This window comes from Microcaecilia unicolor, chromosome 2 (assembly GCF_901765095.1).
Source record: "Microcaecilia unicolor chromosome 2, aMicUni1.1, whole genome shotgun sequence".
NCBI lineage: Eukaryota > Metazoa > Chordata > Amphibia > Gymnophiona > Siphonopidae > Microcaecilia > Microcaecilia unicolor.
In genome coordinates this window covers 267,188,642-267,205,796 of record NC_044032.1, presented here as the reverse complement: position 1 = coordinate 267,205,796, position 17,155 = coordinate 267,188,642, and the positions used below count along the sequence as shown (strand labels likewise).

Here is a 17,155-nt window from a genome sequence, read left to right as displayed (position 1 = left end):
AGAAGTCAGTGCAATCCTATATCCAACGTGATAGGATGCGCTTAGACACCTGACAGCCCAGATGTTTGGATTAACGGAAATAAACAGTTGAGAGCACTTCTCAATTTGCATTATGCAGATAGTATAGTAAGACACGCCTGTACGCCAGATGAGGAAAAATATCAGGAGGATAAGCATCTGATTGAGATGAAATATCAATACAACTTTAAGTAGAAATCTAGGATGAGAATGGGGTACCATACTATTGGGGAAGGACTGGGTGTTAAGGACGACAAGGGATGATGGCTTATAGTTCACCAACTCACTTACCGGAAATGATAGCTATTATGAAGAGCACTTTGCAGGTATGCTGCTTCATTTTTACTTATTCCAGAGGTTTGAAGGGATTTTCAATGAGCTATGCAAGGCCAATGTTAAAGTCCCAAGGAGGAGGTGAAGTATGAAAGGGTGGTGTGGTATGAAGGAGTCTTCATAAAGCATGAGACCAGAGGAGGTGTTGACTGTTGACGTTAAGGCAGTACTGTAGTAAGCAGCAATGGCAGAAAGACAGGAGTACCAATTAGTCTTTAGCCAGAATTTGAAAGATGTAACAGGTACTACAGGAGCACAGACATCATGTAAGTGAACATTCAGTGAACAATCCACACACTACAGGGGAAGGAGAGTCCATTTTAAGCCACAGGATTTCAAAGGTACATGCCTCCTGGCTGCATGTGGAACTTTCAAGACTATTTGGGACACAGCTAAGTCAGATTATCAGGAGTGGAGGAGTAGCCTATTGGTTAGTGCAGTAGACTTTGATCCTGGGGAACTGAGTTCGATTCCCACTGCAGCTCCTTGTGACTGTGGGCAAGTCACTTAACCCTCCATTGCCCCTGGTACAAAATAAGTACCTGAATATATGTAAACCGCTTGCAAAAACCTCAGAAAGGCGGTATATCAAGTCCCATTTCCCTTATTCAAGATCCATACACTCAACACTAGGGACTAGAAACTGGGATGCAGAAAATGGCCAATCTGTTGTGTTAGCTGCATGGCCAAGGTCCTCAGACACATCAGCTGATTCTGCACCAGGGTGAAGAGCTACGGAAAACATGCATGATGAGGCCTAACAGTGCCATTAGAATGATTTGAGCTTGATTCTATAGCATCTTCTGGATGAATCTGGATATCAAGAGGAGTTACAGGGAATGTTTACAGAATGCTTTGACCCCAAGTAACTGTAAAGGGGTTCCGAGTTCTCTTTGGCTAGCTGGTCTTCAGGAGCAGAAAAGCAAACACAGTTTTGTTTGGTGGCAAACAAATTACTAACTGGTGTACCCCAGAGATAGAATATGACCCACATGACAGTGCCTTCAAGGAACTATTTATAAGGATCCAGTCTCTGACCTAGTTTGTCCACTAACCAATTAAAGTCTCTAGTAAAATACAAATTTTCAGGACTGGCTGGATTTTATATTAATATCAGGGAACCAAAGCCCCTTTGCTTTTTGACACAGAACATGCCTATTTAGTTGTTGGTGTGGACAATGTTAAGATCCCAAGAAGGAGGTGAAGTATGAAAGGGTGGTGTGGTATGAAGGAGTCTTCACAATAAAGCACAAGACCAGAGGAGGTACACAGATCATGGATTAGGGCTCAAGAGTTCTATTAAGTTGATATGGAGTGCCTTCTTTCGAATTGTACACAAACCTTGAGTGCACAGATGAAGAAGAAGCAACAGACATCTCTCTACATGGGTGTAAGCTTCCTTCAGATCCAGCGAGTGTAGCCAATCTCCTTTTGGAAGGAAAGTTATCCAGAGAAAGCATTCTGAACCTCCCCCTTACAAGAAACTTGCTCTGTCCCATCCTAGAAAGGGTCTCGAGGATCTTGACCTTTTTTTTTTGTTGTTGACCAGGAAATACTTGAGATAAAATCCATATATTCTTTCCCCTGGTGGAATGGGTTTGACTGCACTGATCTCCAAGATGGCAGACAGTCCCTGTAAAAGTACTTCTTGATGCTTAGAGTTTAACCATGAGACTTTTGCTGGGCAATTTGTTGGGGTCTAGGAGTCTTCATTTTGTACCCTATACATACTATGGAGAAAACACACAGGTCAAAGGTTACATTGGGCCAATAGTTCATGTAAATCCTCAGCCTTACCCCCAACTGAAGGTTGGCTGCGGGGGATGATAGCAAGGTCCCTGCTGTTGTCAATGAACAAGAGGGTGGAAGGTAATACTTCTCAGAGTAGAAAGTACTTCCTTAGCATCCCACTTGAGTACCTTCAACACAATGGAGCAGTGGCCATGGAAAAGGCTTGAAGCATAAAACAGTGGTCCTTTTACCTGAGACACTACTTCATTATCATCTCTGAATACGTTCTCCCCCATGCAAGGTACACTAGCAAGCTGTTCCTGCACATCATATCAGGTCTGAAGCCCACAACCTGAGAGCCTGTAGGCAACAATACCTCCCCCAGAGGCTTTCAATGCTATCTAAGAAAACATCAAAAAGCTAAAGCAAACCATGTGTTTCTTATTCCTGCCCTTTTGTTACTAGTGATCTCAGGCCATTCCATTAGCATCAAGAGAAACTGACAAACCCTTTATTTTGCACCCAAAATGTGAATTTTTGTTCATGAAGAGCTGGTAAGAAGCAATGTGAGACTTGAACATATAGCATTCTGATAAACTCTTAAGAAAATTCAGGACAGAAAAATGGATTTTCATCTGCTTGGCCTTTTGAACAGCAGATTTGACTACTACCGACTGATGTGGTAACAGTTGCTTTTCAAATCTGGTAGCTTTCTAGACTCCATGGTTAGAGTCCATTTTGTTGTTAGCAGGTTGCACAGAGCTCTACCAATTTCCTATCTGTACATCCATAAGGATTTTGGGCATGGGCATGGGCATGGGCACACTTTCCTTGGGTACAGCTTGGGAAACTCTGATGTCCAACATCTCTGCCCTGGGTTCAAACTATCTCTAAAGGAAATGGAATAGTCTCAACTACTTCCTGTACAAGCCTGTGAAAAACAGTTCCTCTGGCCAGGGTCCAAATGGTACTGACATATAAGGGGACCGAGGAGTGGTCAGATTTTGTACAGAAAAATATTTTATTTTTTGAAGAAGTCTGCTATTGAGATAGACATGAGGGAAGCCACTGCTTACCCTAGGATCAGTAGCGTGGAATCTTGCCAGGTACTTGTGACCGGGACTGGCCACTGTTGGAAGCAGGATACTGAGCTAGATGGACTACTGGTCTGATCCAGTATGACTATTCTTATATTCTTAAGTCCAATTTGGGTCAGATTAGGCTTCTATGAGAACATTATCTGCCTGTAAATAATGCTGAGATTCAGTGAATATGAGCCTCAAGGCAATGTGTGCTGGTGCCCTGCAGCTCCAAGCAATGCACAAATCTTGAGTATGGTCTGCACTGGAGCCTGCCTCTATGCCAGGAATCGAGGGAAGCATCAACACAGAGCATGCTTGATCTGTCTCTAGCTTCTCCTCAAGGACTACTGGGTAGACATGCCTACAGAAGGAAAGGTGTCATTTTCTTAGCTCACACAAAATGAACCACGACCTCTGGAGGCTGTTGCACCTTACATGGCATTGGAAAGGATAATCAATCCTCCATAGAGGGATGCTTCAGTAGAGTGATTGAAACTGCCAATATCTCCATGCTTCTGACATTTTGCTCTAACAAGTACTAACTTCTTAGACTCCACGCAGCAGATGATATCATAATCTCTTGATGCTGGAACCCACGAGTTGGACTTGTCAGGTAGAACTTGTCACTGGACTGTCCTGAGGCTCTATTTATTTAATTTATGCATTTGCAATATACACAAAGAAAGCTTTGAAAATGAAAATAAACCAATTTCTGAAATCTTACAAAACATTTACTACTTCATCAGGAAAAATAAAAAATTGGGATAGTAGTCCACACAGGAGAAGATCTAAGTGGTAAAGACACTTGGAATAAGACAGTTATCATGAAAATATTCAAAGAATCTAAGGACAGAACAAGTTCAAAAACAACAATAGGCCCAATAAAGCAGGCTAACCAACTGGTTATCTTAGACACTGGAACTCCTTTATCTTCAAGAAAAATTGAAGAACATATACTTATTATCTAAAGATATAATACATTCGCACAGATATCTCAAATTCAATTTTGTACCCAAAGATAATACTTGTTTGAGGCTCAGCCTTGAGGGTGACCGATGTACTCATGATGTTGATGAGCTCAGAAACTGCATCGGTTGCAGGGGATGCATGTGGGTTGATGCCTTCAGTGCCAATGGGTGTGGATTGGATTTACTGGAACACAAAAGCTCATTTCTGTTGTTTATGGTCAGAATCCTCTTCTTGGTCACTTATGGCAACTATACAGAATCATGATCAAGCCCAAAGCATACCAGGCACCATTTCTGTGCATCAGCAACCAACATGGTCCTAGTTACCTACACTTCCTGAAGTCACGAGGGGATTCTTTTTCAACAGGGCATCAAAGGATAAATAGCTGAAGTGAAATCAAGTTGCTCGGTGTTCAAAACTCAAATCAGTACCTCTCAATACAGTGAAACTGACACAGGCCACAGCTGCAAAAAAAACTTAATAAATCTTAGAAGCTATCCTAATCTTATATAGAGAAACTATACAGAAAGAAAAGGAGTATCAAAAGCTATCCAATGCTGAAAATCTGGATGGACAAAATTACTTAAAGCATATAGAACAGACCAAGGATCACTGGAGAACATAAGTGGCCATGCACAGCGAGACCACCAGCACAAGACAGTTCTGCTGAACATGTAAGTTCTGTAAATGTCGAGATCCTGTTATTCTATCTACTGCACTAATGAAGTCATCATCTGACAGAACCATACTGCTTGCTCTTAGAGAATTATTATTAGAGGTGAAGGGTGCGGCAGGAAAGAATGAAGCTGGAACACAAGGGAAAATGACTGCCCCAATACGCAAGGACACATTCTGTAAGCCACAACCTGCTATTGCTTCTATGTCAGCTTTGCCCAGTTGATCAACCACAATATGCTTTCTTGCCAGTCTCAGATTCTGCAGAATCAAACTGTATGATGAAGACTAAGCTTGTGCTTTTGTTCTGACAGTTTTCTTTCAAGTAGAATCCAATAGATTATGCATAGCCCACCATCTTATCTGCTTCACACCTTGTGGATAGGTGTAAAATGCAAGCTGAGGCACTGTTTCAATTCCAAATATTACTACATAGAAAATGTTTTCAACAAATAAATAAGCATGTTAAATAACACAAAAGGACTTATTACAGCTTGCTGGCTGACTTCTAACGTACATGATAACGTTTACGGGGTTCTGCATTAAAAGTCAAGAAGATGCTGCTAAAAGGTCACTCGTTTTACTGGAATTAGGGAAAAAGCAGAAGTCAGACTGGAAACAGGAAATGAAAAATTGTGAATGTGCTGTTCATCAGCCCCCAATGACTGACAGAAATAGACACTCAGCTCTAAACAGGAGCTTTCTGTGATGTGCCAGAAGGGAAAAACCCAACCAAGCACAGCCTCATGCAGTCACTGATACCTAAATAGTAGAACTATAAGGAACCAAGAAGGGAAAAGCAGCAAAGGAAATAGCCATTGAAAACTGCCTATAAAGGATGCATATTGAGTGACAAAGTTAAGGGAAGATCTGAGGTACAGTTCTGAAAAATGGATCCCTATCAGAAGGCAGCGTTCAATGGGCAAATAAAAACTTGTTTTACATCTTTTTCAAGTTTCTGATTTATATTGAAAGTTACACCTCAACTTGAAATTGCCTCAATCAGAATCCACAACAAAACCCTACGCAATCACTTGAATTGTGTCTTGTTTTACAGACCCCCAGTAATTGGAACGAAGGCCAGACTAACTTCATGGACTTCATTTCAAACACATGTGTAACCAACTCCAATACACTAGTACTAGGAGACATCAACCTTCACTTAGAAGACCCAAACTCTATCAACACACGAGAATGTAAGGAATTCCTCTGTTTATGCGATCTCAAATGGCCACAAATGCAAGCAACCCACGTCAAAGGGCACACACTTGATCTCATCTCACACAAACTTTCAACAGACCAGAACCTAACAATAACAAATACTAAATGGACAGAGACACCCTGGACCGACCACTACAAAATAAAATTATCCCTACATTGGCAGAAGAAGGGTATACAACGAATACTAGAACACACATCCTACAGAACAAGAGGTCAAGTAGACACGAAAACATTCTGGCAACTAATATACAATAACAAATGGGCAGCACAAACAGACTCCATATACTACCTCATAGAATGGGATAAAAGATGCAAAAGCATACTAGATGAAATTGCTCCCTTACGAACAAGAACCTCACGCAAGCATAACTCGACACCATGGTTCAACGATGAATTGAAAAAGTTAAAACACAAACCAGGAAACTCGAGCGAGCATGGAGTAAAACAAAAGATGAACATACACTCAACACATGGAAACAAATACAAAGAAAATACAAATACGCAATAAGACAGGCCAAAAGATCATACTATAAGACCAAAATAGGGACAGATTACAAAGACATGAAGAAATTATACCAACTCGTGAACAAACTCCTAGACACCAACTCGGTCACTACCATGAATACAGACATTCCATCTGCGGATAAACTTGCGAAATACTTCAATGAAAAAATTGTAAACCTACGCAACACGCTACCTCAGAACAACACCGACAATGAAAACTTCCTTAATGAATTGGACCCAACCACTGAAGAATACCCTGCAGATCGGACCTGGTTAAACATCGCCCTCCTTGCCGTCGAAACAGTTACCCAGGCGATTAGTAGGTTTTCCAACACTCACTGTAAACTAGATACCTGTCCCAGCTACCTAATGAAATTCGCCCCTGACCGCTTCATAGCAGACCTCACATCCCACCTAAATTACATGCTTCAGCAAGGCCTCTTCCCTAAGGAGTGGAGGAGTGGCCTAGTGGTTAGGGTGGTGGACTTTGGTCCTGGGAAACTGAGGAACTGAGTTTGATTCCCACTTCAGGCACAGGCAACTCCTTGTGACTCTGGGCAAGTCACTTAACCCTCCATTGCCCCATGTAAGCCTCATTGAGCCTGCCATGAGTGGGAAAGCGCGGGGTACAAATGTAACAAAAAAATAAAAAAGAATAAGGAAAATGGCAATATCCTACTCACCCCAATACCAAAAGATACCAAGAAAAAAACAAACGAAATCACTAACTACCGTCCAGTAGCATCTATCCCGTTGGTGGTCAAACTGATGGAATGCATGGTAAACAAACAACTTACAGATTACATAAACAAATTCTCAATATTACACAAATCACAGTCAGGCTTTCACCCCATCTACAGCACAGAAACAGTATTACTTACTCTTCTAGCCAAATTCAAGCAGGAAATAGCAACAGGCAAAAACATCCTCCTCCTCCAATTCGACATGTCTAGTGCATTCGACAGGGTAAACCATAATATATTATTTATTTGTTACGTATCCCACATTTTTCCACCTATTTGTAGGCTCAATGTGGCTTACATAGTACCAGAGAGGCCTTTGCAGGCTCCGGTGTGAACAAATACAGGGTGATGTTGTGGTAAGATCAAGTTCATGTGGCATAGCCACATTAGGGAATGGGAGAACGGAAGAGTTGTGTTATGTCCATTACATGCTTTAGTTTGGTTGTGTTGCAGAGATTAGGCATTTAAGTTGGGTATGCCTTTCTAAACAGATTACTAGATAAGTTTGGGATTGGTGGAAACATACTTAACTGGATCAAGGGCTTCCTAACCACAAAAACATATCATCACCATGGAAAGCAGACTGTGGAGTACCACAAGGATCACCGCTATCACTGATCCTATTCAACTTAATGATGACCCCACTTGCCAATTCCTTATCCAACCAAAGCCTTAACCCTTTCATATATGCAGACGATGTCACAATATACATTCCTTACAAAACCAAACTAACAGAAATCACCAACGAAATCAAGCTCAGCCTTAACATCATGGATTCATGGGCAAATGCATTTCAACTAAAACTCAATAAAGAAAAAACACATTGTCTCATCCTCTCATCCCAACACAGCGCGGACATCTCCACAAGTATTAACACCCCAGATCACACCCTTCCTATCTCAGACAGCTTGAAAATCATCAGCGTTACAATGGACCGTAACTTAACACTAGAGAGCCAAGTGGCATACACAACAAAGAAAATGTTCCACTCAATGTGGAAACTCAAATCAAACGCGTGAAGCAATTCTTCCCGAGGGAAACATTTTGCAACCTGATACAATCAATGGTACTAAGCCACAGACTACTGCAATGGAATTTATGCAGGATGTAAAGAACTAACCTTAAAGAAACTTCAGACCGCTGAAAACACGGCAGCTAGGCTTATATTTGGTAAAACACGATTTGAAAGTGCAAAACCCCTCTGCGAAAAACTACATTGGCTCCCAATCAAAGAACACATCGCCTTCAAAATCTGCACCCTGGTTCACAAAATCATCTACGGAGAAGCCCTGAGTTACATGACAGACTTGATCAACTTACCAATTAGAAATACATCTGAATCAACACGAACTTATCTAAATCTGCACTACCCAAGCTGCAAAGGACTTAAATACAAATCAACTTACGCATCTAGTTTTTCCTACATAAGCACACAACTGTGGAACACATTACCAAAAGCCTTGAAAATGACGTACGACCACCTAAACTTCCGAAAATCACTAAAAACTAACCTGTATAAAAAGGCATACTCTACCGATTCAACTTAAATGCCTAATCTCTGCAACACAACCAAACTAAAGCACGTAATGGACATAACAAAACTCTTCCATTCTCCGATTCCCTAATGTGGCTGTGCCACATGTACTTTATCTTACCACAACATCACCTTGTATTTGTTCACACCGGAGCCTGCAAAGGCCTCTCCAGTACTATGTAAGCCACATTGAGCCTACAAATAGGTGGGAAAATGTGGGATACAAATGTAACAAATAATACCATATATTAAAACACAATGAGAGGACCCCTGTCTGTACCTTGTCCTGCAAGAATAGCAGTACATTACGGGGCCCACTGGTCAGCGCAGGATCCAAGTAAGAAGCAAGCTGGACGTCTGTAGTCACATGACCTTCATGAGGGGCAGCAACAGTGTTCCAAAGCGAGCTGTGAAGATTAAAAACAAAACAAAAAAAAACAACAACCCCAGTAAGATATCAGAGTCAAAGACAGGAAGCAGAGACTCAGAACAACAAAACGTTGTCTAGTAGTTTCCTCCTGTATCCATTTGTCTAATCCTCATTTAGAGCTGGCTTTTCTGTACTATGACCTACATCTGCAGCTATTTGGGGTTTCTGTATGTTTTATCTAATCTTTATTACTCAAGCTTTTACTACTCTCTGATAAACTTTTTTCTGGTTCCAGTGTCCATGAGGTATCCTATGGTTCAACATATCCTGGGCGCTCTGGTGGACTAATCAGCTTACCCAAAGTCAAGTGAAGAGGACTGGTTTTGTCCCAAAGCATACATGGATTTGTACTTCCGACCTCCTTACAGTGAACTCATGGGAACAGTTAGAACAGCAAATCTATGCATACACTGGGGCAATGCCAGAACTGGATCGGCCTATCTGGTAGACTCAGAATAAGATGGTAACCCAAACACTACATGCAAACTGTTGTTGGGAGCTCAGGCAAGTCACTCAACCCTCCACTGCTTTAGGTACAAACCCAGATTATAAACACTCCAGGCACAAGAAAATAGCCACTCTACCAAAATATAACTTGTATTGAACTATCATTGAAAAGGCATAAGATAAAATCCAAACATGTGTCCTCAGCCAGCCTATACCTCAGAATCCATCACTAGATCCTCCTCCTCAGCTTTCCCACAATTGATCCCCCACACACACACCCCGTTTCCCTAGATATCCAGTGACAGCATCGGCCGGGAGAAGCTCTCAGCGCTACCACCTCCACATCCCCTCGCCCAGGTGTGAGCGCTGACCCAGTGGCATCCCCAACCCGAAACCATACCCACTTCCTCAGTACAGCGGAGCACAGCAGTGCCCCTCACTTTCCCCCCTGCTCTCGACATTAACAGCGCTAAAAGAAAAGCGCAGGGGCAGCGAAAGGGAACAAGGTACAGACCAAGAGCGGCCTCCACTCACCCCTGGCTGGACCAGATCAGCAACGGTACTTGCTGAACGCCCAACACCGGTATAACGAACAGAAACGGCAGAAAAAGCCCAGCATAGCTCACAGCCGCCATCTTCCAGTCTACCACCCACCTGACCGACTGTCACTTTACTAAACCCCGCCCCTTTACGTCACATGCTACAGTCCAATTCATAGAGGTTTGATGAAAGATCTATTAAACTTCCTTTGCGTTGAGGTCAGGATAGGGCATGACGTCAAAACATTAAAGACACTTAGGTGAATCTCTGTTTCCCCTTCCCCGCGCAGCCGTTGTTCTGCGTACACTCAAAGCGAAGAAACCTATGAGCTGCTGCATCCACCTTGTCGTTTTTTATGGTTGGGAGCATTTTTATATAATCTCAACTTATGTTTTCAAATATGCCAGCTTGTGCAGCATACGGATTTACCGACAGGAAGTATAATAACAGAATAACTCTTCATAGGTACAGTAGTAATTTGTTATAAATGATAATCACTGTGTCATTTGGAGGGCTGTTTATAGGGACACCCTAGCACTGTTCTGTTCGTGCAGAGATTTTTTTTTCTCCTGGCAAAGGGCCATTAAAACAGACATTATGTTATGAGAATGAGGTGCTCAACATTCAGAGTTTCTATTTATTTATTTACATCAGCTATAGCCCACATTACATGAATTAGGTTGAAACCTGGGAGTATTTAAAATCTTTTTTTCTTTCCTTTGGCTACATCAAAAGAGAAAGATTGGTTTGTGGGAACTTGCTCCTTTTATTTTGTAGAATGCAGCTGTATATTATAAAAATGCACATTATTGTTTATTACTACTATTTATTTATTAGGATTTATTTAAAAGAAAGATATTAAATAATAAGGGCACAGCTACCATCATGCAGAAGTCCAGAGTCAGTTTAAATGTGCCATTTTCCAGTTCTGTGATACATATTTGTTTCTTCTTCGAGTCAGTCTTCAACAACATTTTCTCGGTTCTAACCCAAATGCAAACACAATTATTATTGTTTTGGATGTTACTGAATTCTATTATTCTGTCTCACTGTATTTCCAGTTTTGGCACAGTATAAGTCATCACAAGGACAAAATATAAGAAAACCAATGGACTGCATTAGAGGCTTATAGCCCATTTACAGTGGGGGAAATAAGTATTTGATCCCTTGCTGATTTTGTAAGTTTGCCCACTGACAAAGACATGAGCAGCCCATAATTGAAGGGTAGGTTATTGGTAACAGTGAGAGATAGCACATCACAAATTAAATCCGGAAAATCACATTGTGGAAAGTATATGAATTTATTTGCATTCTGCAGAGGGAAATAAGTATTTGATCCCCCACCAACCAGTAAGAGATCTGGCCCCTACAGACCAGGTAGATGCTCCAAATCAACTCGTTACCTGCATGACAGACAGCTGTCGGCAATGGTCACCTGTATGAAAGACACCTGTCCACAGACTCAGTGAATCAGTCAGACTCTAACCTCTACAAAATGGCCAAGAGCAAGGAGCTGTCTAAGGATGTCAGGGACAAGATCATACACCTGCACAAGGCTGGAATGGGCTACAAAACCATCAGTAAGACGCTGGGCGAGAAGGAGACAACTGTTGGTGCCATAGTAAGAAAATGGAAGAAGTACAAAATGACTGTCAATCGACAAAGATCTGGGGCTCCACGCAAAATCTCACCTCGTGGGGTATCCTTGATCATGAGGAAGGTTAGAAATCAGCCTACAACTACAAGGGGGGAACTTGTCAATGATCTCAAGGCAGCTGGGACCACTGTCACCACGAAAACCATTGGTAACACATTACGACATAACGGATTGCAATCCTGCAGTGCCCGCAAGGTCCCCCTGCTCCGGAAGGCACATGTGACGGCCCGTCTGAAGTTTGCCAGTGAACACCTGAATGATGCCGAGAGTGATTGGGAGAAGGTGCTGTGGTCAGATGAGACAAAAATTGAGCTCTTTGGCATGAACTCAACTCGCCGTGTTTGGAGGAAGAGAAATGCTGCCTATGACCCAAAGAACACCGTCCCCACTGTCAAGCATGGAGGTGGAAATGTTATGTTTTGGGGGTGTTTCTCTGCTAAGGGCACAGGACTACTTCACCGCATCAATGGGAGAATGGATGGGGCCATGTACCGTACAATTCTGAGTGACAACCTCCTTCCCTCCGCCAGGGCCTTAAAAATGGGTCGTGGCTGGGTCTTCCAGCACGACAATGACCCAAAACATACAGCCAAGGCAACAAAGGAGTGGCTCAGGAAGAAGCACATTAGGGTCATGGAGTGGCCTAGCCAGTCACCAGACCTTAATCCCATTGAAAACTTATGGAGGGAGCTGAAGCTGCGAGTTGCCAAGCGACAGCCCAGAACTCTTAATGATTTAGAGATGATCTGCAAAGAGGAGTGGACCAAAATTCCTCCTGACATGTGTGCAAACCTCATCATCAACTACAGAAGACGTCTGACCGCTGTGCTTGCCAACAAGGGTTTTGCCACCAAGTATTAGGTCTTGTTTGCCAGAGGGATTAAATACTTATTTCCCTCTGCAGAATGCAAATAAATTCATATACTTTCCACAATGTGATTTTCCGGATTTAATTTGTGATGTGCTATCTCTCACTGTTACCAATAACCTACCCTTCAATTATGGGCTGCTCATGTCTTTGTCAGTGGGCAAACTTACAAAATCAGCAAGGGATCAAATACTTATTTCCCCCACTGTAGTTATGTTTAAACAAATGAGAGATCTGCATGAAAGAAAATATTTATTTTTATTATTTTGACTTATGAAAACCACTTGTCCCTGAAACATGCTCAAAACAGAATAATCCATTTGTACAAAAGAGATGAGGTGAAGATGTGATTCCATGTGCCCCAATGAAAGGAGTATTTAATTTTATTTCCAACCTTTATAACTCCGCCTACTGCCAGCAAGCTATTCCTACTGGCTTAAATCCATATAATGGGCTAGATAGCGTCTTACAGTCTCCTGTTTTCAATCTAACCTCCTTGGTCCAGTTCACTGTTCTCAGTCAAAACTCCTTGCCTTCATCCTCCTTGGTTTGTCCCAAGCCCCACCTCCATTCATGTTATCCAATCAAGGAGGTTAATGACAGGAAGCAGTAGGAGCCTATCTCGTTCACGGAGGTTAAATTGAGAACAGGAGATGGTAGGAGGCTGTCTATCCCATTATATGGGTTGAAGGCAGTAGGCAGAGCTTGCTGGCAGTAGGTGGAGATTGCCACCACACTGGTTCACCCAAAACAATAGCAAACACTATTGAAAACAATAGTAAAAGATTGTTAGAAATAACGGACTGCCTATCCATGGCCCATCTGTAAAACTTCAAAAGCTGTTCCAGTAGGATAGGCAGTGCCTTACAAGGAGGAGGACAAAATATATATATACTAGTAAAAAAAGCCTGTTTCTCATTGAAATGAAATGGGCGCTAGCAAGGTAATCACCTTTTGCCATTAATGTTTTTAAGGGAAGTTCCAGGGTCCCCCCTCCCTTCTTCCCAGTTCCAGGGTCGTCGTCCCTCCCTCCGAGTTCCAGGGTCGTCGTCCCTCCCTCCCTCCATTCCAGTTCCAGGCCCCCTCCCTCCGAATTTTAAAAGTCATCCTGACTTACCTCATCGGGGTTACGGCGGCCGGCAGCAGCAGTAAAAAGCGTGCAAGCTCGGCACTTACTTCAGTTTTCCCTTCTCTGTCTCTCAGCTCTGGTCCCGCCTCATTTCCTGTTTCCGCAAGAGCAGGACCAGAGCTGAGAAACAGAGAAGGAAAAACTGATGTAAGTGCCAAGCCTGCACGCTTTTTACCGTGCGAGGTAAGTCAGGATGACTTTTAAAATTCAGAGGGAGGGGGCCTGGAACTGGAAGGGAGGGAGGGAGGGAGGGACGATGACCCTGGAATTGGGAGGGAGGGAGGGAACGAACTTCCGGTGGGTGAATACTATATGCAGCCTTCCCTTCCCTCCGAGGGCGGGGCATTGAGAGTGAGTGAGAGGCCTGTGGTTGGTCCCTTCTCCTTCTGACGTCGCGTTTCTTTCCCTGGCAACTATACAGAGTTCCCTCGAGAGCGGGGCGATTACAAACCCTACGACCACTACACGGCTTCACTGCCACGCCGCCACGGAGTCAGCTTCAGAACGTTGGAGATGCGAATTATTATATTAGATTTTTTATTTGACTGCTTTATAATGGGGTTACCATATTTGTGGAGACAAAAAAAAAAGAGGACAGAAAAAATAAAAATGGTTGCTACCTTTGCAAAAGAAATATTTAATTGTAGTTAATGAACATACATCAAACAGTGATTTACTTACATTACAGCAGTAGACATTCTACTTTTCAAGAACTTCTGGGTTTGAATTCGACTGAGGCTGAGCCTAAGCGTATTTATCATGAGTGCATATCCCTTTGGCTGGCTTCTGAGATAGGTGTGAAAGTCTTTGCATGACATATGCTTAAAATCGTGCTGCACAAACAAAATTCCTTTGACAGATTCAACCAGCAGGGGAGAGAGAGGGGATCAGCAATGCCCTTTTCTCTCTTTAGCACCCCCATGTGTCCAGACTGACTAACAGGCCAGAGACGGTTTCTCTCATTGCGTCGGTAGGTGTGTTGGTCATAGGTACATAAAAGAAAAAGAGGACATTTCCCTAAAAATTAAAAATCTGGTAGGACTTATCTGAAGATGTCCAGAAAGAGGACATGTTCTCTTAAAAGAAGACATATGGTAACCCTATTTTTAATTTATTTGAAAGTTTCCCATATGTAGCTTCAGAACTTAGTACAACAACTGTGCTGGGCAGACTTCTACAGTCTATGCCCTGAGAAAGGCAAGGACAAATCAAACTCAGGTATAAAGTATCACCATGTAAATGAGTTAATCTTGTTGGGCAGGCTGGATGGACCGTACAGGTCTTTATCTGCCGTCATTTACTATGTTAGTATGTTATAAATATGAATCAAAAAGGAGTATCACTAAAGCAACTTCAAAAGTTACATGTTGCTGATAGAAACAGCGCTAAGAAAGGCTGTAGTTTGTCCTCATTTTTCTACACTGTTCTATACAATACAGTAATACATGGCCAAATTTCAGTGAGGATATCCTGTTTACTGATCAGTTTATCTTCACTGTTGTTGGAATTTGCCTTGGGAAACCTGGTGTTATAAAGATTGAAAGTAAAATTAAACCCTCCTTTCATTGGGGCACATGGAATCACATCTTTACCTCATCTCTTTTGTACAAATGGATTATTCTCTTTAGAGCATGTTTCAGGGACACGTGTTTTATAAGTCAAAATAATAAAAATAAATATTTTCTTTCATGCAGATCTCTCATTTGTTTAAACATAACTAAATGGACTATAAGCCCCTAATGCAGTATTGTGTATGTAGGGGCAAGTTCACTTCTGGCCCTTTCTCCACCCAAGTCCAATTATGGCCCCACTTACTTCCGGTCATGGCCCTGCCCCTAGTTTGACTTCCTTTTTGGCTACACATTAAGCCCTGGCCTTAAGTATAGACATTTATTCAAACATTATCACATGCACACACCACAACAGGCATCCATACACATATTGCAAAAGTAACCAACAGCTTCTACAGAGTACATCCAAAACGTTTTATTTCCTCGTTTCCATCTTCCAAAGTTCTAGACAGCAGCTGTACAGATCAGTAGGACCCAAACCAGTCCAAAACAAGTAATCAGAAAGAACAGAGTTTATACCTAAATGTTCAACCATCCTTAGGATTCGTCTTTGGGTTTAAAAAGCAACACCACGTGCATATAAGGTCTGGATAAACGAATTAAAACAATCAAAGTTTAAAGCAATTGCCCATAATCCCCCAAATTATACAGACTGTGGCGGAGGGCAGGGGAGAGAAGAAAATTGCTGGACATTGATGGATGGAGGAGAGGGCAAGGGAGAATGGAGAGTTGCTGGACATGGATGGAGGGGAGGGAAGACAGGAAGTAGATGCACATGGATGGAGGGGAGAGGAGTGAGGAGAAATGCTGGATATGGAGGGGAAACTGCTGAATTTAAGGGCTGGATCGGAACACTTTGAGGACAGATGCTGAAACTGGAGGAAGGATAGGGACAGGGCTACAGATGATAGACAGGACGCATAAGGCCACAGGAGGATGGTGGACATGGTGAGAGAAAAAATATCAAATGGAAAGAAGACACTGCATAAAACAGAAGACACTGGGACCAAAGCGAATAGAAAAACTAAATGATCAGACAACAAAGGTAGAAAAAAGTATTTTATTCAGAATTTATTAATTGGAATATGTCAGCTTTTAGAAATGTGCATCTGTGATATTTTGCATTTAAGTTTCAATTTCTCTAGTATTGCTGCATGCAGAGTCTGACTTCTTGAGGTAACTTTCCAGTTCAGTATTTTGCCTTCATATTTTTTTGATTTCTAGTTCCTTGTGTCATGTCTGTTGTGTCATGTGGTTTTCATGTGTGATCAAGGTGCAGTATTCTGCTAGCGTGTAGTATTTGCAGCCCTTTTTGGGGGTTTTTTTCACGAGGTAGTGTATTGGTGTTTTAGAGCCTGGTGTAATTACAGTTCTGCCTTTTCACGCATAAGGTTGTAGCTCATCCTGTCCTTGGAATTCGTGCTGTTATGGTTTGGTAAGGTTATGAGTGTGTCTTTGCACAAGTTTGTGTATAGCGCTTTACAGTGGAGAGATTGTGTGTTGGCCTTACTGAGGTGGCACCAAAACATCAGAAAGGGATTTAGAGCCTAAATCATGACATACTACCTCTTGAAGGATCTACATAAAGAGCCTATGCATTTCTAAGGTCAACACTGGCATGGTATGGGAAAGAGGGTGTGGAAATACTACTGGAGAGGGAGTGCTAGGTAAGGAGGAAAGAAGGGATAAAGAGCTGGCTTGAT

General features: G+C 42.2%; 1 protein-coding gene across 1 annotated transcript in view; it reads right to left on the bottom strand.

Annotated features, from left to right (window-relative positions):
* ATP6AP1 (ATPase H+ transporting accessory protein 1) overlaps nt 1–10,355 on the bottom strand; it is a 29,666-nt gene extending 19,311 nt beyond the window's left edge. Inside the window, exons 1-2 of the mRNA XM_030194145.1 lie at nt 10,222–10,355; nt 9,091–9,217 (exon numbers count right to left, since the gene is read on the bottom strand). Coding sequence (XP_030050005.1) covers nt 9,091–9,217; nt 10,222–10,322 — 228 coding nt within the window. The 5' untranslated portion in view covers nt 10,323–10,355. The remainder of the gene's footprint in view (nt 1–9,090; nt 9,218–10,221) is intronic.
* Nucleotides 10,356–17,155: the final 6,800 nt, after the last annotated feature.